Source organism: Lepidochelys kempii, chromosome 5 (assembly GCF_965140265.1).
Source record: "Lepidochelys kempii isolate rLepKem1 chromosome 5, rLepKem1.hap2, whole genome shotgun sequence".
NCBI classification, from domain to species: Eukaryota; Metazoa; Chordata; order Testudines; family Cheloniidae; genus Lepidochelys; species Lepidochelys kempii.
Window position 1 is genome coordinate 126,044,648 of NC_133260.1, and position 25,578 is coordinate 126,070,225.

Here is a 25,578-nt window from a genome sequence, read left to right on the forward strand (position 1 = left end):
GCGTCCTTGGTCAAATCACTTAACCATCTTGCCTCAGTTTTCCTACTGGGAATGTTATTATTTAATGACTTGCTTCCTAGAAGTTGTGTGGAAGGTTAATCAGTTTGTGCTCACAAAGCATGTTGAAGATATAAAGTGCAATCTCTAATTGCTAAGCATTATTATAATTATGGTTATCCTATCCACCTAAAGCCATTCCACCTCTTTAAAGCTGTAAACTGATAACCAGACATTTAGACAATGTCATCTGGTCTTGATAATCCTTTGAAAGGTTCCCGTAGCAGGGCGCTTGCCTTACGCTTTCCTCCTATTTAGTATTCTGTGTAATGCAGGCGAATGACTCCTCTCCCCCTGTTGCAGTCAGGATGAAGGGTTTAATACAAAAGGCTCACTGAAGCACTGCAATGGTTAGGTTACCAGCCCTGGGGTTCCCCCACTAATAATCAGCAGTCTTGGGTTGTGGCTTCAGGTTAACGCCACATCACACTAGATTCTTAATTAGTGGCTTAATATGTAACGTTACATTTATTGTATAGAGAATGAGTCAATTAAAAAAAGATAGACGGTAGATAAAACACAACTTGAGCGTTGACATTTGTGAGGTGCATATATAAGGTGTCTGATGGGCGTGGCAGTGAGACTGCTTTTAAACGGCCCCCACTGGTCCATAAAACAAGCACAGTGTAGTTATTATTATTAATTGGAGCCTAGTCAGGGACCGTTGTGCTAGGCGCTGTACAAACACAGAGCGAGAAATGGTCCCTGCCCCAAAGAAGTTACACTTGAAGAATAAGATGAGAACAGATGGAGACAGACAGACAAGGGAGTGCAAGGAACCAAAGACACAACGCTGTGTCAGCAGCTGTCCCATGGCACCACTGCCAACTCTGACTATTTTATCACAACTGTCACAATATCTGGTCTGTTTCCGAACGTCTGAGTTGCTGGAATCAGATTATGGCTTGAGAACCGCAGCTTTCATTAACAAGCTTCTAAGCCATGTGGTGGGAGAGAAAAGGGTGAGACCTGAACCCTCAACACTCTGACACCCAGAGGGAAATAAAAAGGACCCCACTTTTTAAAATTATTTTGTAAATCTAATGATTTTGGGAGCCTGATTCCTGCTTTCCGAACGCTTGGGTTTGGCACCACGGCCAACCGTGACTGCCGCCAGTCCGTGATTTTCATGAACAGGGGATGCCAGGAACCAGAACCACCGTGGTACTCCTAGAAGGGAAGCAACCTGAATGGAGCACTGCCCTGAGTGTTACTCTGGGCCCAAAGCTACTTTTCTTGCTATAGCGGGGCTCACTTAGTGAGTCTTCAAGGGCTTCAGAGTCTTGGGGGCCTTGTAGGCAATCTGGGGGCCTAGTGGCCAAATTATAGTCTGTCCTTCTCTGGGTTACCCCCAGTTGGGTTAGGGGCAGAGGGAAGGGTAGGGAGATCCAGGCCCTCCCTCTCCACTGGGTCCAGACCAAGGGGGGAGGCTGTATTTCCATCCCCTCTAGCTGATACCCCAGACCAGCCTCCCCTGGGCCACTTCCTACCTCCCAGTGCACTCTTTGTTTTGGGGCGTGATCACAGCCCTTTGCTTTCCTCCTCGAGGAGGCTGTTCAAGCAGTCGCAGTGATTCAGAGGGTCACTTGGGGCTGCCCATCTCCCTTCCAGTGTCCAGTAATTCCCCCTTGTGAAGAAGAAGGGGAGAGAAAAAGGGGTCAGGCCCCTGGCTGCCCCATCAGGCCTTGTCCCCAGTCCAGATCCTTCCCTTGTGGATTCCTCTATCCCAGAAGGTTCTAACTGGCTTCCTTCCTGCAGACAACTTCTCCTTACCTCTCCCCAGCTTGATTGCCAGACTCCCATTTTAATCAGGTCCTCCATTTGGAGCCTGCTCCTTGGCTGATGTGGGGCAGGGCCTTCTTGGCCCAGCACCGCTCCATCACCACTTTAGTCTGAGCAAGGGGGTCTGTAAACCGCATTGCATGTGAACATGCAAAGCCCCCATTGCAGTCCATTGTGTGCTTGCCACAAGCTATGCTCCATCAGCCCCTTTTCAAAACTCACGTGCCAGAGGAAACACAACAAAACAGGCATCACCATTCAGCTTCTTAGCTGGGGCACTGCAGAGTCACATGAAATTATTGTGGCTGAGGGTGTGGAAAGTGGTCCCAGGATGACTGGGACGGCAGGCGTTGTGGGCACGCTTTGGCTTCCATGTTCCACCAGCATGCTGACTGCTTTGCTTTTAATTACAGCCTCCACGGGGTCCGTGACCCAAGTCTCGACAGTGAGCACTGACTCCGCAGGCTCCTCCTACTCCATTAGTGGAATTCTGGGAATTACATCCCCCAGTGCTGAAAGCAACAAACGCAAACGCGATGAAGGTAAATGGGCCTATTTTCTCTTCGGTGGGTAGCACGTGCTGAAAAAGAGACGGGCGGCGTTAGAAAGATGGTCTCTCGGCTATTTGTCTTCAATATTCACTTTCTTAGAACTCACCATATTGAGTTGTGTCTGACATGGATCCATGTAATCTGCTTTTGTGACTTAATCTGTTAATGTGGGAACTGTTTCTTCCGGAGTACTATTGCACGACCAGTTGGGTCGTACAGAGACGGTAGTGATGCTAAGGAGACATTGCCTCTGTGTGCAAGGTTTTCATGCTGGTGTGACTCCATCAATGGCAATGGAGTTTCTTCCGATTTCTACAGGTCTACATGAGATCACAATCAGGTCCAGATAGTCTGCCCCTGCTCCACTTGAAGTCAATGGCAGGTAGAATGGAAGCAGGATTGGTCCCATTGTCAGGTGCCAGTATTCATATATTATAAAGCACTTGGGATGCATTGCATTTTTCAATGACTTAAGAACAAAACTGAACTAAACTAAGAAAGCTTCCTGCCCATCAGGGCAAATGGCAAGATACATTATTATGATGGCACAACACTACACCTTGTTAAAAAATAAAATACAAACGAGGTGGGTTAGACTCGTCTGAGATCCAGATGGTTTATAGGAACAGTTTCCTTTCTCCAGCACTTCCCCAGATCCCACTGATATCAGTGGGATTTTTGACAGCGAAGGCTGCACTGAAGATGGCTTGATTTTGCTTCATACAGAGCATTTCCTATAGTTTTTGCATTCTTCTTAAGGTTCATAGTTAAATGTCACTGTGCAGCCTGGATGTCGCTTTCAGGAAGATGCTGCATTACCTTTAAAATTAAGGATAATTTAGGAAAAAGGACGGGCTATTCTGAGTTTGAATTTTTTTAAAGATGCCTTACATTAAACTGGCTCTTTCCTTGAAGGGGTGTAAGGGATGTTTCTTATTATCTAACCACAGGAGTTCCAGAGGGCTGGAAATATCATCAGGAGAACATGCCAGCCACATTCACCTATTATAATCAAAGGAGTGGGACAATTTTAACCCTGGGGCAAGTTTAGGGCCTGATTCTGCAGACATTGTTGTATGGGAGTGACGTCACTGGGACTTCTCACGCGTTTAAATTACTCGCGCATGGCAATGGTTGGAGGATGGAGGCCTTCATCTGTTTTCTTTCTGCCCATTTGTTGCCCTCCCCCCCTCCCCCCCGCTGCTTAAAGTACTACAGTCATTGGGTTCGTGGTCACAAAGCGCAGACACGTTCAAAGGACACTGCTGCTCTTGACGAGGAGCTCTGTTCTGCCATCCACGTGCATGCCCTGTTCATGGGATTTACACACACACCTCAAGGGGAGAAATGACCCCAGAGTGTTTGTAAACTCTGGGTCAGGAAGGGAAAAAAGCAATGTTTTCTCTGTGGCCTTGAGCCTCACAAACAGCCTGACTGGACATTTTATTCAGTTATCCTCCTGTTCAATTCATCCCACTCTTTGTATGTACACACAGAGTACGAGTCTGACTTTTAAACAGCCCGGAGTGCCTGTCCAAGTCCAAACAACGAGTGTGCATGGCAATTCCCAGGGCTGCACAAAGCAGTCAGGTGCAGAGGGCCGTTTAGACACATTGGGTGAAATCCTGGGACCATGGAAGTCAATTGCAAAACTCCCACTGAGCTCCGTGGGGCCTAGATTTCACTCAGACTGTGGCTGGCTGCATGGGTGCAAAGGCTTGGTTTGTACATGCAATTGCATTAGGTGTGCACATTAATTTGGTGTGCAGATGCACACCTGAGTTTTTGAAAATCAGGCTATAACTATACAAATAAATATTAGCATTATAATAGGAAACTCTCTAGTTAATTAAAGATGCATAACCATCTACCGTGGTGATAAGAGCAGTATGGGAACTGGGACAGAAAATATAGAAACTCCATCCCACAGCCCTGTTTCCAGTGGCTTGTAACTTTCCAAATCTTTCTCCTTTTGGGCCGACATTTTATAGGGTTGATCTGTGCTGAAAGGTGATTTTTAAAATTGTGAGTAAAACTTTTCTGCAATGCATTAAGGTAAAAGCTGCATAGCCCCTAAGGTTTGGGAGAGAGGCAATCTCAATGTTGCAAACTCTCACAGGGATATCACAATAGTTTCCTAAATTTCACCTAAAGCCCCCGCTCCTGGAGCCACAGAAGAATCTCAGATTTCATTTATAAGAAGTAAACCCTCATAGTTGCAGAGTAAAGATTGAGAATGTGAACGTGAAAGGCTCAAAACCCAGCAGGCTACCCATCCCCAATACTCCTATCTGCAATTGCAGTACCGCTATCTTCTGCTGCCCACTGAAGCTGCCCAGCTAGTGGGCTCCCTCCTGCAGACTTGTTAAGTGGGGTAGACAGGGTGCTCTGGTAAGTGTCTAGCTAAATGTTCCACATTATGGAATTTCTTTTTCCTGTGTTAATCCCCCCTCCCTCCCAGTAAATTCCATTAACACCCTTTTCCTCTCCACTAAGCGATTGTCACCCAAGTTAAGCACCCAAAGCGGACTCCGAGTAGTACAAAGAAGCCCCAGTTTTGTATTGCAGACTCTAGGGAAATGGAATCCTATTATATTGTATTATTTCAGGAAGAGGAAAATGTGATGGTTTAACAATGGCCTGTATCGTAATATGTATGCACAAGGGGGCAGAGTTAACTTTGCCATTTACTGACTCTTGTGAGGTCAATGCTACATGGTTAACGGTCTCGTGGGTTAGTTGTTTGACACACATCTCTCTCAGTATTGAGGGAGGGGTCTGTATGTACATAGATCTCTGATAAGTGGAGCCACTGACCAGGTAACCATTGTAAATTGAGCTAGGCTTCTGTCTGAGTGGGATAGTGAAATGGAATGGGTTTGCCCTTCAGCACTCAGTATGATTCCTTGATGGTTTTTGTTCCTCTCCGTCTTGACATTTTTTTTAGCAGTGGTCACCAGTCTTTAACCCAGTGGGTTGCTAGCCTAATAGCAACAGGAGCAAACCAAATCAACAATCTTTATTGGCTTACACTGCTGAAGGTGTAATTCCCTCTTCTGCATTGTAAAGTAGACTTGGAGGAGATGTGCCTTAGTGGGGGATTGGTTGCTTTCACTTATAGTTAAAGGACATACTACTGGGGACTGATACAAGAAGCAGACTACATAGTAGCTAGACGCTGGCATACTAAAGAGAGATGCAATTGGCTTTCTAAGTTTAAAAAGGCAGACCCGTTGGTCACGGTTGCTGTTTTGTTTCCAGATTCCTCTCTCTAACTTTGGTTGCTTCATTCAGATTTTACCTGCGCGTAGTGGGGAGCCCGAGCGATGCATGTTGAGTAGATGGGTGGGAGGATGTAGAGAATGATCTTATTTTATCGTCTTCTAATGAATTCTGTTCAGCTGAAAGAAGGCCGTAGAGGGGTGCAGGCAGTGAGCGTGGGACCCACATGTAGGTTAGGTTACATTTTAAAGACAGGTTTTTACAAATATCCCTATTCAAAGAAATTGTTTTATTCCATTAAAGGTCGCCTACATTTTCAGAAATGACTCGTGGTTTTCGGTGGCTCGGTTCCTGAGGGCCCAGTCTGAGCCATCTTAAAGGGTCCTGAAATTCAGAAAGTGCCGAGCGGCTGCCCTCTGAACAGCAGCATCTCAAAAGAGACACCCAAAAATGGAGGCTCCCAAGATCACTACTCTTCTGTTTGGATTTAAACTTTCCCCCGTGATGTATGCCACCAGGGGTGAACATAGATCAGACGAGAAGGGGGAGTTCTCCAGTTCTGGCTGCTGTGGTCATGTTCAGGGTTCTTTTTGGTGGCGCACTGTTACATTGTCTTGTGATGACAGGACAAAGCTACAGGAGAGAATAGGGGAAAAAGGCAAAATGTATGAGAAAGGAGGCTGTGTCCCCAAGCAGACTTACATCCAGCCAAGGAAATGAATGTGTGTAGTGCGTATGCAGTGTGTGTGTGTACACTTGTCCTCTGTGTTTGTGCAGGGCACAGACATACTGTATGCATTACGTGTGTTTGTGCAATGGGTGTGCATTTGTGCAGGCTGCCTGTGGACTCTTTGCAGTGTGTTTGGGCAGCACGCCTGCACACAGTGTTTCGTGTGTGTGTTTGCACAGTGCGTGCTGTGTTTGTGCAGTGACTCTGTGTGTGTATAGCTCAGCAGGGTCATGTCCCTGGAGGGCCCCACAAGCCCTTTGCTATAAGTGATGAGATTTTGTAACAACAATACAGGCGGGTGCTGGGGCTCTTCCTCGGCAGTCGCTGAACTCACCCGGCAATCACTGCGTGCGAGAAGAGGGTTAAATACATGTTTTTAACAGAGAGATTTGATACAACCTCTCTCTCTCTCCTCCAGTGTTTCTCTGTCCGTCTCCCCTGGCGATGTCTCCTTCCTCCCCCTGGAGGGAGTGGGCAGCCAGCAGAAGGGCACAGCTCCCTATAGAGGCGGCACAGAGAGGGCTCCCAGCTGGGATGCCTCTTCGGCTCCCATCAGGTGGAGCTGTTGCTACCCCAGTGTGGCCGGGAGCCCCAGCAATTCCCCAGCCAGGCACCAGCTCCTGTTGCTGCTCTCACTGCAGAGTCTGCTATTTGGTGGGGTCTCAGCTCACAGTCAAGGCTGAAGGGAAGCTGTGGGGAGGGGGAGCTTCCCTTTTCTTTAACCCTGGCTTGTCACCGGCTCTTTGCGCCACTGGGCTAGTGCATGAGACCTGCAAGTGAAAACGACTGCACCATGAGTTAGGTTTGGCAAGCCTGTTCCCTTCGGCCAAGCTGAGCGACCTGCGCAGAGCAAACAAACCTACCTGGACGAAAGCACCTGTGATTTTGAAAACCATTTCAGGACGAACACTCCCAGGTGGTGCTGTTATTCACCTGGGGAAGGAACGGCTCCGCCCTGATGTGCGTACCCGGGCACACCCCATATTCCAACCTGAATGCGGGTCTTTTCCTTAGTAAATTCTGCAGGATCGAGCCTGAAATTTGCAAAGACCCCAGAGGCAAGGAAGGCTGTAAAAAGGGTGGGTGCAGGTGGGCAAAGGTCCCAGGCAGGCCCTTATAAACAGTAAAAGTGAGATTATGTCACTGGTGAGTGTATGTCCCCCCACGCCGTTCTACAGAGGAGCTCTTTAGCTCACACTGTAGCAGCGTATGGTTTTGGCTCCAGGGCTCGTGGGTTCAATCCCTGGCGAGCTGGTCAGGAGGGAGAACTGACTTCCTTGACACTGGCATGGAGGAGTGGTCTGGTCTGGAGCAGAGAAGGATTTGCAAGCAGCCCTCAGAAGAGTTCACCAGTTCCCCTGGTCTGTGTATGTGCCTCTGGGTGACTCGCTCAGGGAGCAGGTTTGTGGGCAGGAGTGGTGTGTTTGAAGCAAGAATTGCAAGATGTTAGCGGGAAGTGAATTTCTAGCGGTGAGTCTTTGCATCAGACGCCTGATTCCAAGGCACTAACATGTCTCATCAATGGGGTAGCACAGTGAGAGCAGCTGGGCAGACATTTTAATCACTACAGGCTGGATTTTTAACTGTATTTAGATGCCTAAAGATGCAGAGAGGTGCCGAGTGGGATTGTTAGAGGCGCCTGGGCCTAGACAGGTTTACGCTCTCCCTCCCACCATAGCTCACACAGGGAGGTAGAGCAGTAGTGGGGAATTGAGAGCAAAACGCAAGGCCTGTGAGCTCTGTTCATGCAGGGACCAGTCCAGCTCCCTCTCTTCTCACTGACTCCACCGGGCACCGAATTGGAAGACTCCCTGTGCGACCTACAGTATGTAGCCAGTTCAAATGGCAAATCTCAGCTGCCAGGAGGCCATTCTGGAAATGCGAGATTGGGGAGGAACCCAACGGCGAAAGCCTTTTTTGCATGGAATATTCACAGAGTAAATTTCGGAGAATGAACCAATCGGTGGGAACGCCGTCTGTCCGCAGACAGAACAAAGGGCTAAATGCGCCAAATAAATCGCCCTGCTCAGCTCTGGTCACCAGTCTGCCTGGAAATGCGAGAAGAGTTAAACCCACTGCCATAAATTAAGCACTGGCTAGGATGTGTGTGTTTGCTACCACCCATCTCTTTGGGCTGCAGAGGAGGTGTGGCTGCATTTAAATACGCCCCGCTCCAGAACAGCTGCGTAAATCATATTTCTAATTCATCGGTGCAGAGTCTTCTCAGTGGTTGGGGGCATTTTGGGAATTGAAACCAGCACGAGACGAAATGTTGACTTACGCCGTTCGCTTTGCTCCATCCTTGCTAGCCTTCACGCTGTACTGTTGCCATCTGCTGACGTTGACGGTGTAGATGTCGCTATTGCAGGTTCTGAGCTGGACTGCTGGAAAACGCCTTTCACGTGCTTCTGCTTGTCCCTTTTACAAGCTGGGGGCCTCGTGCTCCTGTCTGGAAGGAAAATCTGCAGCGGGAGCAGGGATATCAAAGACCACGAGGGCAGTGTCTCAGCTGCTGCCGGAGGTGTGAGTGGCATCCCTTGCAGATGTACAGGTGCTAGCCGCACTCTTGCTAGCTCGCTAAAAAGAGAAGGGAGGGGTCTGCGGCCTGGTCTGAGGGTCTCATGACCTTGGAGGCTGCTTTTATTTAGGTGCTTCAGTTCAGATCTGTGCAACTAATTGAAGGCACCCGAGTTTGAAAACGGTGGCCACGGCTCTTGACATTTTTTTTCCAAGCACCTTGCGAATATGAATGCATGACGGTGTCCTGTTACAGCGACGGGACAAACCGGTTCTCCTAGTGAACCCTGCGCCCCAAGGATGTGGTCAAAGGGGGAAACCAAGAAAAGGCCAAGTGCAACAAGAGCAGCACTGCATCAAGGCCCTGTAATGGGTAGGGCCGGGTTTCCCTCCTTCCGGGCGCATGGATCATGTCCTCCCGGCAGGACAATGGCCACGAGCTGCTGTAACGTCCGGGCAGAGCAGTGGGCATGTCTCCACCGCAGTTAGCACATGGTGAGAAAGAAGAAGCCTTGCCACGGGCAGGACTCCGCAGTGCTGGTGGGAGGGGAACGGGCGGGGGGATGGAAATCTGCATTCCACAAAGTGCTTCCGTCACAGTGGGTCATTGCTGAGTCCAGGGCTAAGGCCCGACACTATTTTTGCTTTTCTTTCTGAGGTTATGTGAAGGGATCACCCCACATTTTTAGCCACCCATCCAGCTCCCCTGGCTTTTATTGATTTCAGCCCTGAGCATATAGTCCATAGCTCCCCCATCAGCTGGGGGTCTGGCCTATAACTCTTTAGTGCACTTACCCATCCAGTGGGGTCTCATCTCTGGCAGCTCACTGCTCTGTCTGTCTTCCACTGGGAGAAAAATCTGCTGGTTTATTTTTCTTCTCCTGCTCACTTTGAACATTTTCCCACTTACTGACCCAGGTGATTTATGATTTTACGGGGCCAGACCCCCCACCACTGTAAATTAGTGTGTCCCCATTGACTAGAGCTCTGTTGACGTACACCAGCTGCGGATCCAGCTCGTCAGTATTTCGCCAGTGCCATCAGTATTCATGACACTGTAGAGAAGATGCAGCTCCCGCCCTGAAGGATGAAAATCTTACAAAATACAGAGTGTGCAGCCCTTACTCACTCTGAGGAGTGTTTACTCCCACGAGCAGTGCCACTCTTTGACGGAGCTGCTCCAGTGAATAAGCTCTCCCGCAGCAGGGCAATGGGCAAACAAACAAACCTTGGTAAAAGCTGGCGAAGGAGAGAGGGACTGGCCTGGGTGAGGACAGATAAAGCTGGTCAGAAGCTGGGCGTCCTGGTAAGGCCAGGAGGAGTGGGAGCCCTGCATGCCGGGTGCTCTGGTGGAAACTGAGGCGGCGATGTCGCGCGTGCAGCGTGTGAGTGCCTCTCCTTCCCTCTCTGCTCCTGACTGTTATTTTCCCGTTGGGAATGAGGCAGGGCAAGAGAACGGAGCTGATGGGAAAGGAGTGGAGGCCGGTGGCTGGGAGGGGGCTTGAAGAGTGGCCTGAGTGCAGAGAGTCAGAATGGGAAGAGGCAGAGATGAGGAGCAGGGCCTCGACGATAGAGCAGGACGATAGAGCATGAGGAGGTGGAGGGAACCAGTTGGTGGGGGAAGGAAGGCTGTCGAGGCCACAGCCTGATTCTCTTGTCCTGGTAAGGCCTGTTTCTGGCAACTGCTTCCCAGGCTTTATAAACACAAAACATATCTCCTTTCGGTTTCCCTGGCGACTGACGAGGCTTCTTCGAGGTCAAGAGACTGAGAATCTTCTTCTCCCTTCTGCACATGGACCAGAGGAGGGAGGGGAGCTGCTCTAAGTTGGTTCCTCTTTCCCTTCTCACGTGCCCAGGGAAGGTGGTGTCTGCCCAGGTTTCTTAGGGTCATTTGAAATTAGATCACGGGATCCAAATACCAAGCAGATATTAGGGACCCCACAAAGGAATATCACCTGACAATGGTCTACTTGCCATGTGTAACACAGACACCCGCTTCTTGTCCTCACTACTGAGGTGAGAAAAGCCATTGCACCACATGGCTGGTGCCTCAGCAGGGTTTCCCCTCAAGACTTGCTCAGGTAGATTTCATGGAGAAAATAAGGGTTTGGTCTTTGGGAGACTTGTAGGTTCTAGTTAAGCAGGAAAAAAAATCTCATTTACGACCTTGTCATATTGCTGGCAATGAATGTTAATTGTTGGAAAGGAGTTTGTGATGGAAAACACACGCAGGCTGTCCCGGTCAGCAAAGTGGTGCAGTTTAGCTCAGAAGCCAAAGACTATGGGCCAGATCTTCAGCTGCTGTAAATCAGCATAGCTCTGTTTCTACCAGCTAAGGATCTGGGCCAGATATTATATGCTCTGGACTAAAGCTATCCTTGCAGGTGGATACCTGATATTCAGCATTTCCTTGCATTGGTATATATTGAAATAATTCACTGAGGAACATAGCCTGTGAGGACATAAATGGTGAGGGAAGCTGTCAAAAGACTGGGGGGAGGGACGGAAATGCAGAAGGTTATGGAGAAAAAAAATCATTTGCTGATGGAAATTTTAACATGTTGTGTTAGAGGTGTGCTCAGGTAAAGTGCCTGACAAAACTCAGTGACAGCACTAATATGCTGGGTTCAGAAGGGGTCAAGTGGGGTTTAGGTTTACCAGACAGTGATTCAAGTTTTGTTCATCGTATGTGAGCAATGTTGTATAGATTGCAAGTGATTCATTTATATATATATTCTCACACACACACAAACCGAAAAACCAAAGACATATGGCAAAAAAGGAATGGAAAAAATACACATAGAAATTCAACTGTTTGGAATCTACATATAACCAGCGATGTGAGAGTAAAAAAGAACATGAGGAACAATGGATGTTTGGAATCTACTTATACCGTTAGTAGGTCCAGCCCAGCAAATCCTTACTCACATGAGTATTCTTTACTCATGAAAGTATTTCTGTTGATTTAATAAGGTTAAGATTCCGCAGGCTCTGTGGGCACTGATTTAAATTCCTCCCTCATTTAAATAGTTCTTTGATTTCAGGAATTCTTTCCAAATGTCTCAAAATACTGTGAGATGATTGTTCAATCAATTTATCCATTCCCCAAAAGCAACTGTATCTACATACATACATACATTGAGAACAGCGTTTAACATGGTTTGATTTGGACTTTACGATCTACATCACAATAATGACTCCATGCATGGTATTTCTAATGCAATCCACTGCTTGCTGGAATTATTTCAGAGAAATCATGCAAGCTAAAATGCTGGAACAAGATATTACTCTTCCTGCTGTTGCCTTTATCAGCTTGATTTTCCACTCTGTTACACCATTTTTACATCGGTGTAACTCCAGCGGACTCCATGGAATTACACTGATATAGGGTTGCTGTCAAAGGGTGGAAAGTGTTTAAAGTATTAGTAGCACTTAGGCCAGATTCACCAGCATGCTCCGGCTGCTGTGAGCCATTCCGATGATGCAAAATGGTCATTATTAACCCTGGCTTAACTGGCCACTTAGCTGTGTTCCTAGTTACCCAGTGTCACTGGAACTGTGGAAAGCACCTAGTGCACACCAGTGAATCTGGTTCCTGGATCCCTGCTCTGCCCTGTCAGTGAGTGCCAGGCACAGGACAGACATGTTATCCAGGCTGGATACTTGTCATCTGCAACACCAGTCAATGTCAGCAATCTTGTCTCGATTCCCTAGCTGAACTATGAAGCACTTGTAGGATTTTATCCTGCTGCTTTCTGATGGAATTAACATTTAAAGTCTCTCCCATTTACATTACAGATTGGTTGAGGCGCTGCATAGGCACATTCCGGGAGTTGATTGTATGCTCTGTGGGGTTGCGTTAGAGGTTGATAGATTCGAAGGCCAGGAGGGACCACTGTGATTGTCGAGTTTCACCTCGTGCCGTAGACTTAAAGTCTGATCTTCTGCCCCTTCAGCTAAAGGACAAAGTCCAACTCCCTCCTTCCTTTTGAAAGTAGCAATGTTTCCTTCAATTTGGACAAAGGACATTAAATGATTTATTTGTACACATGTCCTGCGTGAAATAGATCAGCCTCTTTCCATGGTTGCCAATCATTAGATTATATTTTCCCAATGTTTTTCAAGAGGATTTATCCCATACATGGTGCCTACCATTCAATCAGTGGAATACAATTGTTGTCCTTGTTGTATTGTAGCTTCAGGTTGTGTAAGGATGTACCTTGTCATTAAGTTCTTTGTTATCAAGTTCTCTCCAGTTGTTGTTGTTGCTGTTTTGCGATGAAGTCCATTTATAAGAGTGATGCTTGGTAGATGTACATTTAAAAATTTTACATTTTTGGTTTTTCCCCTTTCTCCCAGACAGTAGTAATGAAATCCAGGGATTATTTTCTGTTTCTCCTTTTTAATTTTAACTATTTTTTTTTCTTCATTTTTCCACTGTGTAACTTTCCAAAACTTCCTCCTCTTTGGAAGAGCTGAAGAGCGGCCAGAGGGAAAGTGAAATGCTGCTCCTCTAACTTTGCCAAGGCATGAGAAGTTTTGAAAAGTGTCAGAGTAGCAAATGGAAAAATAAAGAGTGGGGGGAAAAATCCAATTTATAGCAGAATCACCTGATTCTTCTCAGGTCTGCCTCTTTCCGGGTTGGCCCTCTTGCCCTTGGAGAGCAAGCCATCCTGTTGCACAGCTCTGCTAAGTAAGTTCAAGCTGCCTCCGTGATAGGCCTGTGGGCTTGAGCCAATGCCCACAACTGTCAATGAGGGTCTTTCCAGGGACTGCCGTGGGTGCTGGATGAGGCCCATGCAAGACGTGACTCAGTGAAATCCTGCCTTGCTGGTGAGAACTGATGAAACCACAGCACAAGGCAGTATGGCTACCAGCATACCTGCCATTCTCTCCATGCCACAAGCCAGTGGGGCTTCCTGGGACCCTTTCCATCCTGAACCTTCATGTAAAGGCAGCAGCAGCTGTTCCACAGCTGTCTGGAGTGGTACCCAAAACACTTGGCAATGGCTAGGCGACTCCTGCGCTGTTGCGCTGATCAATATGGTCTCTTTGTTTCCTTGTACTCCCCTGTCTGTCTGTCTGTATCCACCGGCTGTTTCTTGTCTTATGTTTAGATGGGAAGCTCTTTGGGGCAGGGGTGATCTGTTTGTACAGCACCTAGCATAATGGGGTCCTGGTCCAGGACTGGGACTCCGAAGTGCTACAGTTGCCATGTTTCACCTCAGAGGTGGCTGCATTTCAGTGGTGGATAAAGTAACCCTCATGTATAGTTTGATTATTAGGATCAATGCTGTCTCAGTGGGCTGGCTGTGCAAATCCAGCTGCAGGATCTCACCCTTACTTTGTAAAGAGCTGGAGGGACAGAGACTGGATATAGATGCCACATATTGCACTGAGAGAGACAAGGTGGGTGAGGTTCTTATCTTTTATTGGACCAGCTTCTTCTGGTGGAAGGGACAAGCTTTTGGGCTGCACCGAGCTCTTCTTCAGGTCTGGGCAGGTCTCTGAAAGCTTCTCCCTTCCACCGGCAGAAGTTGGTCCAGCCAGCGATACCAGCTCACCTTGTCTCTCCCATAACCTGGGACCAACACGGCTACCACGCCACTGCAGACAACGTGTCTTACGGCCGTGTTGTATTGAGGGGCAGAGGTGCTCTGAGCATGGAGCCCTTAAGATGAGTCAATTAAAAGTGTGTGGGTCTCTCTCAGCCGCCACATGAAAGAGCACTTGCAGCCGCTCTCAGATTTTGCTAGTTGTTTCCCTTTCAAAGCTCAGGGAGGCTAGAGAGGCCGGTGTCTGTGTGTCTGTCTCTCTGCCTCCCTCCCTCTGTCTCAGTGTCTGTCATTCACAACTGTTACAGCACATGTGGGGCAGCCTGGAGCAAGATGGCGCGCGGGCTGTGAAATGGCTGCGTTTGGTCCCCCCTGGCCAGCCACTGGGAGCTTTTATGAATGGAGCAGTGTTTGCCTCAGGGATCAGGGCTGTGAAGAGCTCATTAATGGATGATGAATTCCACCCTTCCCCCCTTTCCCCGAGAAGGAGTGATGGTGATGGTGGCGGTGGTGGTTTGACACAAACAGTGACAGGGCATGATCGGCCGATGAATGGCCACTGTCATTGACAGAGTGATCGGGTGGCAGGCAGCACTGCGGCTCTCTGTTCAGGGCCTGGGGCTTTGATCTCTGGGAGCGTGTTGGCTTCCGCCGGGCCTCTAAGGGGCACCTATTCAAGCCCTTTCCCCCTTCCCCCAGACAGACTAAAAGGAACTGGAGTCTCATACACACACAGAGTGTTCAGCTAAATGCTAATGCCTTTCAGCTACCCAAAACTGGGGGCTGAAGGAGAGCCTCGTCTTCCTTTAGACGGAGCGGGTGAGGGCGGGGAGGGGAGTTTGTCCTTGTCTGGAACCACATTAAAAATGTGAATTTATTAAATGCATCCGGCGTTTCTTAGAGCAGGCACTCATTTTGCAGGCTACACAGGGAGTTTCCCAAGTCAGCATTCTGCAATGGAACGAAACCAAAACGTGTCCAAATTCCCCACAAAATGAAAGTCTGGAAACAAAATGAAAGGAAACCTTTTGGGTTGAACATTTTGGGTTTTTCGTTTCTGTAAAACAGAAACATTTCATTCTGATTTTGACTTTTGCATTTGTTAAAACATTATAAAGGACAAAGTAAAAGTGTGGAAAAGTCATTTAAAAATGGACTACCAGAATGCTCCATTCCAATTTTTTTCTTGAAACTAAATTTCACTGAAATTAACATTTTCACAATATGTTTCAATTTCAGCCAAAAAGCATTTTCTGTTGAAAAAACAATACATTGGAAAATTAGCAGCTGGCTCTAGTAATGAATTCCTGTGTGTAGATCTCATTTGTTACTGTGGCAGGAGTCCCCAAATCCTGCAAATACCTGAGTATGAGCAGCCCCTACACCCAACCCTGATCCCCTCTCTACACCTGACCCTGATCTTGGCCCTGAGTACCTCACTATATCTGGCCCTGAGCACCACTGTGACAGGGTGGCCTGTTCCTTTAAGGGCCAGAGGCTTTGGGCCAGTCATCCCTGTTCAGTTAGCCCTGCCTGCTACACCTGGTCTTGAAAGGAGGCAAACCCAGCAACTTAGGGCTAGTGGGGTCAGTGGGCTGTTCTGTAGTGGGCAAGCAGCCTAAGTGGAGATAAGAACCAACCAGGAACTACAGCCTGCCTGAAACCTTGCATAGGGGGTGACTGTGTTACCCTTTGGACAGTGAGCAGTGCTTCTATATCCTGGGAAATTTCCCACAATCTGGAAATTTTTGAGTACAATGTTTTGAATGAAAATTTTACTCAAAAATTCCCAGATTGTGGGAAATTTCCCAGGATATAGAAGCACTGCTAGGAATTTTTTACCAGATTTGGGAAGATTTGGGAAATTTTTAGCAAAAATGGTTGGGAGAAGTTGGCATCGTGATATAGAAGCACTGACAGTGAGTTTGAAGCTCAGGAGCCGGGGTTGGTGCTGGGACAGTTTTCTGCAGCTGGGACTAGCCGGTAAAGAAGGGAACTAACAGCTGAGCCTGGCTGGGCTGCAGGTTTGATTGTTTTGGTATTTTTGGTTCAGTGAAAGATTCTGATGCCCCCAAAGGAGTTGAGCTCTGTTATGAGGCATGGCCAGGCCTATGGCCACAGTGAGCTGGAGAAGACACTGAGAAACGGAGGCAGGGCTGCTGCAGTACTATTTTCAGCCATGAGGGACTGCTGGGGCAGCAGCTCTGTGATACCTTCTCTGCCCCGGCCCTGAGCCTCTCTCTATCCCCGTTGAAGGTAAGGGCACTGCCTGCAGTAGTAAAATTACGTGGGTGCATGAATGTTTGTAGCATCAGAACCTTAATCAGTATAGGCTGGTAAGGACCCTGATACTGTGGGGCCTCCCTAGCTCTTTGGCTTTGGCCACATAGTGGTAAGCTGACACTGTGGGACAGGGCCTCCCTGCCCCAAGCAGGTGGGGAGGAACGGGGTGTGGGCAAAGCATTGGCTCCAGCATTGATAAAGGCTATAGCAGATTATTACCGCCTGGGGCAATGTCTGGCTCTCACTGCTTAGTCTTCTACTGTCTTTTAGGCACTAAGGTTGAAATGTGCCCTAGGGTTTAAGAGGGAATTAAGTGGTGTGTCAGGGGTGTGCTGGTAACTGCAGGGCGTCAGTTTCACCCCCGGTGCTTTCTGGGCGTTTAAACCCTGATGTGCTGACAGTATTCCAGCTCATGCTAGTGCGTCTCTCCTCCCAAATGAGCGCCTAACTGGCACTCAGGCATATAATTGTTTAAAACTTAGCCCTCAAGGGCTGTATTTTCAAAAGTGCTCCTCTGCAGTGCAGAAGTGAAACTGGGGCCCTCCGACAGTCAGTGAGAGTTTTGCCATTGATTTAATTGGGGGCTATTCTTTCATCTCAGGTGCCTAAACAAAGGGGTCAGATTTTCACACGTGGTCAGGATTCCCCACCACCAGTTGTTTTCAATGGGAGCCACCGGGAGTTGGATGGCTTTGAAGATGTGGTCACTTCAGAGAGATGGAACTGAGGGCTTGTCTACACGGTGGGCTGATGCACTCTGATGGGATGTGATATCTAAAGCCCAATTGTGTGCTGCATATTAACTGGTCCGTGTAGACCCTACAGGTGTACATTAAAGGTTCCCCAGTACACTTTCACGCAGTGATGTTTCAAACAACACTATTAAAGTGTACCCACAGCATCTATATGGACCAACTAATGTGCAGCATGCTAGTTCGCTTTAGAAATCACACCCCCCATAGGGTGCACCATGTAGACAAGCTGTAAAATGGCTTAACTCAGAGAACACACTTTCTCTCTTTAAAGGTACCTACATATTTCATCTTATCTTTCTCTTTAGAACATGCTAGTTTCCTACTTGAAATTACTATCTAGTATAGGAATACTTAATTAAATCTCATCTGTGGAGTAAATAAGTCACTCTGTGCTGTGATACCATGCTGATGGGTTCAGGAGAAATATTAGAGCTGGTTGATTTTCTGACAGAATGTCTTTCTGTTGGAAAATGCCATTTGGTCAGAATTGAAGTTGTCCATGGGAACACGTCAGCTTGGACACAACTTTGTTTTTTTAAATTGTTTTTTAAAAGAGACCAGGCATTTTGATAAAGGAATTTTTCAACCTTTTTGGGACACTTTGATTTTTTTCATTTTGAAATGACTATCTGTTTCTAAGTGTATTTGAGTGTATATTATATTATAAATGATAAAATAAATCAAGTCAAGATCAGAACAAAACATTCTGATTTTTATGAAAACAAACTTTTGATTGACCTGAAATGATTTTTTTTTACAAAAACTTCATTTTGTGGCAAATATTTAAATTGTTTGGTTTTTTGTTCTGATTCAGAACAAAAGCAAATTTTGAAATGTCAGAATTTCTCAGGAAAAGAAACCCTGAGTTTCAACCAGCCCTAAGAAATATCTATGTAGCCAGACCAAGGGGAGAGCTAAAAAAGGCTTAGTTGCAATGAAGAATGGTTTTAATGGTGGCGATTTTGCCTCAAGCTGGAAGTCTTACATTATCTTGCACTTTCCACTTCACCCATGTACAGTCTTAAGATGTTGGATTTCATTTATATATTGTGAGAGAGCCAAAAGTGAGGATAATAAAAATTGGGAGAATGGAAAAAAAATTGAGAGAAGGGTAGATTCTCATCAGGCTACATTGTCTCAATCCAGTTATTTTGTTCTCTATATAAAATACTTTTCAATTGGTTGCCTCCCTAAGTAATTTTAAAGACAGGACAGAGCATCTTCTTGGGGGGAAAAGGGCAGCAGTCTGGGAGCATTGTGGTGGAAATGGATTTAAATTAGAATAATCCAGAGCTCGTTCACTCCTAGGTTTGGCTGGAGTACTTTGACTTGCAGAAGGGAAGGATGCCATATACTGCTCATTTTGCTCTGGAGTGGGGTGGGGGTGGTGCATGGATGCAGGATTGACTGATTTCTAAACTGGCTAGTGTAAACCTGCAGGTGTTACAGTGCAGTTGAACCCAAGCAAGTTCAGCTTCGTAATTATGGGTCAGTTGACTTCTCAGGGAAGGTCAATTGGATGAAAACTGCTTTCAGTGGGCCCACTATAAGGAGGTGAATTGTGACACCTGCTGCCAGGCCTGAGAGGAACAGTCCAGGACATTTCATTTTGCAGCACAGCCAGGCTGCTGAGCCCTCATTTCAAAGGGAAGCCTGCGACACGACCAGCTGTGCATTTAAACCCCCTGAAATGTAGAGTTATTCCTGGCTGTGCACGTTCACTTTTCTGACAGGACCAGAATGCAGCCAGACTGCAGCAATGATGTTCGTCTTTCAGACATGGGCGGATAAGGTGTTACACAGTATTCCGCCTCCCCCTTTTCGGTATGTAAATCCACGTGGCTAAAATCTGTCCAAACAAAATGCTTCAAGTTTTGCCATGTAAAAGGAGTGCTGAGGAAATGTAACCTTATTCCAGACTTGCTCGGCTCAAGCTACATTAAGCTCAAATGCACATTTCTGTCGGTAGTAAACCGGGCTTTGAAACATGCTGAGCTCATTCCCACCTAAAAGGGCCTCTTACAAAGCATTGAATAATTTGGCTGTTCAACAGTTAAAACTGTTTGAAGGAACTATTCGAAAACCAGGTATTTTTCTACACCATGTTTTGTCAGAGTGCCCTGAAGTACTAATCTCGTCATCCCTGTCTTAGTATCTTAACTTGATTCTGCAGAGAATTTTAAGCCCCACTTCTGCAAATGGATCGCACCAGCCAAAGCCGCAGTGAGGCTGCACTTGGCCACAAAAGCCAGGCTGTATGGAAAGCCATTGTCAGTGTCAGAACATCAAGAGGCTTTTGGGGGGGCTGGGTAGGGGGAAAGAGAACTCCACTTATAGATGGGGTGAAATAAAAGTTGCAAAACCTAAGATTTTTGACAAAAATTAGAGGTTTTGCATATCTTCCCTGAAATCCCAGAAACTTTATGAAAAATTAAATAAGAGAGTTGTGTGAAACTGATCTGTGTTTGTACAGCGCCTAACACAATAGGGTCCTGCTCCATGACCGGGTGCCACCAGAGAGCTACTAATAAATAATAACAATAATCTGAGGAAGTAGTGGTGATGCCACCTGTTTAAAGGCCTCATAGCTTGAAGAAATGAACCCCAGAATTCTGAATGCTGTTCCTCTCTCATATTGATTGGGCATCGGTCTTTGTACTTATTTACTACTGAACTGACTTCCTGAAGCTACTTCCTGAAGCCCAGCCATGGCTGGCCCAGGTCAGCTGACTCAGGATTGTGGGTCTTGGGCTGCAGGGCTAAAAACTGCAATGTAGACGTTCGGGCTGGGGCTGGAGCCTGTTGCTCTGAAACTCCGTGGGGGGTTGGGTGGGTGGGTTTCAGGGCCAGGGCTCTAGTCTGAGCCCAAACTACTACACTGCAATTGTTAGCCCTGCAGCCCGAGCCCCATGAGCCCGAGTCAATTGCCCCGGGCTCGGAGACTTGGTGCTGGGGACTTTATTGCAGTGTAGATGTATTGTTCTCCTCATTTTGCCTGTGGAGGTTGACTGAAGTTAAATGACTTATCCATAGTCACTGAAAAGCCAGAAGCAGGAAAAGACAGCAGGGCTGAAATCGAGGCTCTTCTGACTTCAGTGTGAGTTTTGCCATTGATTTCAATAAAGCCGGGACTTAGTCTTGCGTCTCCTGGCTCCCACTCTGTGGCTAATTTGCTAGGCCACAGTAACTTTCTCGGGCTGAGTTATAAGCCCCTGAAAAATGTGATCCATAATGGAAATGCTGCTATTCTATTGGCACTCCTATTAACGGCTGCAGTGACTACTTTAAGCTTTTATTAATGTTCTGTCTGGAGGCTTGTGAAAATAGTATTCCTTTTTAAAATGGACTGACTGGGCCAAATTCTCCCTCTCCTTCACCCAAGGTTTTCAGTGAGAGGGTCTATCCCGGTCACATAGCAGAAGTCATCTTTTCTCACCCTCTCCCTCTTTTTTTGGCAAAGCAAATGCAAATAAAACGAAATCAGCCATGCACTAATCCAGCCCATTAATAAAGTGCAAATAGAGATGTTTAGGGATAGAGACATTTAGGGTCAGGATATTGGAAATCTGTCGGTAACAGCCATCAATGAACCTCAATGGCTTTCTGAGGACATGACCACTTTGTCTTCTCAAAACAGTGCCTTCAGCAGTGGCCTGTTGGCTGCTGGTGTGGCTCCAATACGAGGAACCTGTGTTTGCTGTTCTTGGTGTTTTCATTGCTTACTAGGTGCACATGGTTTCTTCTGTCCGTACAGGAGCACTGTCAATAGCATGCTGGATCTCTGACTGTCTGGAGACTGATATGGCCCTCATCACCATTGTATTTGATCACCTTCATGGTATCTGATTGGCACTCAAGCACACAAAATGCCAGTGTCCTGATTTTGTTTAAATGTCTTCTGTTCATCCTGCAGAAGCTGCCCTCAGTGGTGGCTGTGACAAGAGCTGGCAGGAAGATGGGTGCATGGGGGTTTCCATGGAAAACTTGGACAATTTAAAACAAACTTGTGTTATCAAAAAATTTCTACAGAAAATTTCAACTTTTCGTCAAAAAACAACAAATTTCAACTGAAAAGCAAAAGTTGCAACTGGGAAAATCTGAACCAAATATTTCATTTCAGGTGGGGGCAATTCAAATGGAAATATTTTGGCATGTCAGATTGAATTGCAACATTTCTGGTTGGTTCGATATTACACTGCTCCTCCCGGAGCTGCCTCAGTGTCTCATGGGTGTTGTAGTTCAAGAGTCTCATATCCCTGTTCTCCTCTCTGGGCCAAACATCCTGGTCAGGCCACATCTCTCAGATGCACCCTGGGCTCCCTCTAGCTGACGTGTCTCAGTGCGTAACATGGAAGTCAGTTCTGGTGCATCATGGCAGACTTAGGGTAGCCAGGATGCCGGGCCCATAAGGGAGAATGGGGTTATGAGGCCCACCTGCTGAGGAGGACACAGTTCAATGTCAAACTGAGCTGAAACTAAACTTTTCAGTTCTGGAATGTTGATATGCTTCATTTGGATCAAAAACATTGACGTGGAATGTTCTGACACATCTGAATTGAAAGTTTTCGTGTTTGGCCCAAAACGTTTGGGTATTGGCTGAAAACACAACCAAAAACATTGGTTGTTCGAGCATCCAGTTCAACAAGAAATCAACATTTTCCACAGAAAGCAGACACTTCTCACAAAAAATCCATTTGGTCAAAAAACCCCCAACTTTCTGTCAAAAAAAAAAATATAGACAGAAAATTTTCAGTTGAGCATCATCGTGATCTTGATATGCATTGTAGAGCTGTTACCTTGACAGGATTGCCAGCCGTTTCATGTTTGGAATCTAATGTTCTCTTGCCATGCAGGTAGCTTTTTTGGCATTGTCACATCTTCGGTTTTATTTTCCTGGCGTATCATTGTTGTGTAACTACTCCACCTTTAATAGTCTTTGGGTCAAGAAGCTTCTTGGATGTCAGTGCTAAGATTTTTGTTGTTCTGCTCTTCAGACTTTCGACTGGCAATCCTAATCAAGTGTTGATGTGGGCCTCAATAGTCTAACAGTGCTAAATACGCACCTCTTGAATTAGCCAGGGTGTTGCGCTTTAAAAAAAGATCAGGTCCTTTGCTATTTGCATTGACGCTTTTCTAACCCACTTGACTGTACATAGTAAGGGTTTGCTGTGTGTCCTTTAACTGATATCCGAGAACCACCCCAATGAGCTGCTTGTGAATTGTAGCCATTTATCTATTATCTATTATTATTAATTGGAATCCCATCGCCAAGCAAACTCTGATTTACAGTGTTGTTGTGTTGTGGCTTGATGTATTATGCAATTAACAATTAAAAAACAAAAAACAACCCCCCCATAACTCAGTAGTTGTCGACCAATTGATCTTTTCCATTTCATTCAGATTGGGCACAGGGTGGTCAGGAATCCCATGTAACTTCAGTGAATGTTTTGCATTTTGGTTCCTGGATTTCACACTTAAACAGTTTATCTTTGATGGTATCGTTCGTACCTGTCCAAAACAGGATACGCTGGTGTCTGGTTTTGCAATGCCCAGCACCCAGAATGGCAGTACATGGTGCTTCTGGCTTTGTGCTGTGTAGCAATGGCTCCTATTGTCCTTTGCAAACATCATATGCAGCAGTTTCGTCTCTTGTCCCCAAAAGATTTCATGCCTCGTGGTGCCTTTTTTCTTGGCCATCCAAGTGCATGAATAAGTAGCTGTGTGGGGGATTTCTTCATCTTCGATTTCTTTGCAACACTGTTTGCGCCCAGGAAAATGTGGAAGTGTTGCAGCCATCTCGTCTGTTCCCATCCAGATTCCTTTCCAACCTGAGGGATTCCATTGGCTCCATTCCTTCAGTTTTTACAAAGATTTAAGTTATCTTTGGCCATTTTGTAATGCTAAAGATTGTAGCGTGGGCAGGGTAGCTATTGACTCTCATGAACGGTATCCAAAGAAAGGAGGGATGAAAAAATGGAAGACGCATGACTTCTAGGCAGGCTTGATTCTAAAGGAAATGTTTTTCATAATTTTAAGGGAGCAATCCATCAGCACCTCTCTGAATGTTATCTATCTGAGGTATTTTTTGCCCCCCACTGTAGCAGTATGGGAGCACCTCCCAATCTGTAATGCATTTGTCCTCTCAACATCCTTGTGGGGTAGGAAGTGCTGTGCCTCACTTTCCCATCTGTACAATGAGGATAAGTGACTTGCCAAAGGCTGCACAGGAAATCTGTGGCAGGGAAATGAACCCAGGTCTCCAGACTCCTAGGTTTTTGCCTGAACCCCCCTGGATCATACTTTCCAAATCCAGATAAAAATGTTTCTGAAGCATAAAAGTGGTGTTCCCCCCAGGCTGCCATACTGATAGCTGTGAAAATGAGGACTCTGGATCAGAAGCTGAACTGGTATAAACTGACACAACTCCACTGAAGTAAATTTAAACCAGCTGAGGATCAGATCCTGTATGTTAAGTGTACCTGGATTCTTTTCCTCAATTAACCAGTGCTAACAGGTCACCCTGAAAGCTATTTTTGCCAAGAATCTCCTCCCATGTAATTTTCACACACACATCCTCATCTCCAAAGCAAGAGAAATGGAGGTTACGTACATTCGTCTGAGTCCCCAAACAGATCTTAGAAAACGCAGTCCCTGCTGTCACTCTGAGCGTCACACTTGTGGTGGGAGATACTGATTTGGTTTCTGAAGTGTAAGCAAACACTAAGCTGTTAAGGTTTAACCTGTCCTGCAAGATGGACACCTGCAAGATGGACACCAGCATGGCTAGAGAGGAGGAAATTGCCCTGTGCAAACTGTGTCTGTGCAAAGTGAGTTCCCTGGAAAGTGATAAAATTGCAATCGTCTGCCAAATTGATTCCACTCTGCCTCGCTTTACAGCACTTTCCTCACTTCAGGGGAGAGATACGCATCTTCCTATGAAAGCTGCAAACTTCCCTGCAGATTGGCACCACCATCCATAATACGGCACATGCCGTGCACCTCTTCAACACCCTGGAGACAGAAACAAGACTACATTGTTCCACAGCGGTCAGCCACACTGTGACCACTGCAGTGAGGGGTCGTCAACCTCTGATATTTAAAAAATACCCGTGCTGCTTGAATTTGCTTCCTGTCTTCCATGCTGAGTTTGTAAGCCAGTCACATCCAACTAGTCACCACAAAATTGAGTCTGGAGCCTTCTGTTTAGAAACCGACCACGCACATCCCAGGAAATCATGCTATCTCCATTCAACTGAACAAAATTAGTCAATAATCACCATTCCAAAGGGTGCAAAGACCTTTCCTATTACTCTGGATGTTTCTCTTAAGAACAACCCTGCCTAGCAGAGAGTTACTCTACTTGCGTGTGTGTATATAACTATCTATAACTTGAATCTGTCAATATTCTGAACATACACAGTCGTCACTCACACAATAGGGTTAAATTTTCAAACGAGCCGTAACTAGACTTCCACATTTCACGCCCCGAACTTTCTCATCGAAGTGATTGGCAACACAATGAAAGTCATTTGATCTGCTCAAAAATCAGGTCTTAAGCATCTGAATTGTTAAGATAATGCCTGCAAATTGTGGCTGCAAAAAATGATCCTTTATTATTAGCCCTATCCCATTGTGCTAGGCCCTGTACATTCATATCTCAAGGAATTGGTCCCTGTCCCAAGGATCTTACAATCTAAGGTGGCCAGTTTTTAAAAATCTGGTCTCCCATGGGTATGAATGCATTTGCAAGTGTGTGTATAAACACACAGTCATACCTTTCTCCATTGACCTAACCCCTACAGAATATTAAACAAAAGGAAAATGAAAGCCTTTCAAAGGAAGTTGATATACAGTATATCAATATATTAGGTTGATTATATGACATTGATTATAACTGATTTTTGTTTTATTGGGTACTATTTTTTCCTTGTTTTAATTTATGGTAGTATGTTTATACCTAGACCTACAGATGTGTTTCTCTATTGCGTATACTCTCACACTCTGTGTTATGTATGTACAGTAAATGGGAAGACCCACCTAATTATAGTTATAAATTATGCAAAATAGGTAATATATGTATAAAAGATCACTCTTTATCTGCATATATTATCATTGATTTTGCCAGC

At 46.2% G+C, this 25,578-nt stretch overlaps 1 protein-coding gene across 3 annotated transcripts in view; it reads left to right on the top strand.

The window, feature by feature from the left end:
- The window catches only part of PAX5 (paired box 5), a 321,622-nt gene that overhangs the window by 31,208 nt on the left and 264,836 nt on the right, over window positions 1–25,578 (top strand). For all 3 annotated transcript variants that reach the window (XM_073345749.1, XM_073345747.1, XM_073345748.1), the window contains exon 5: window positions 2,253–2,381. In XM_073345749.1, coding sequence (XP_073201850.1) covers window positions 2,253–2,381 — 129 coding nt within the window. The remainder of the gene's footprint in view (window positions 1–2,252; window positions 2,382–25,578) is intronic.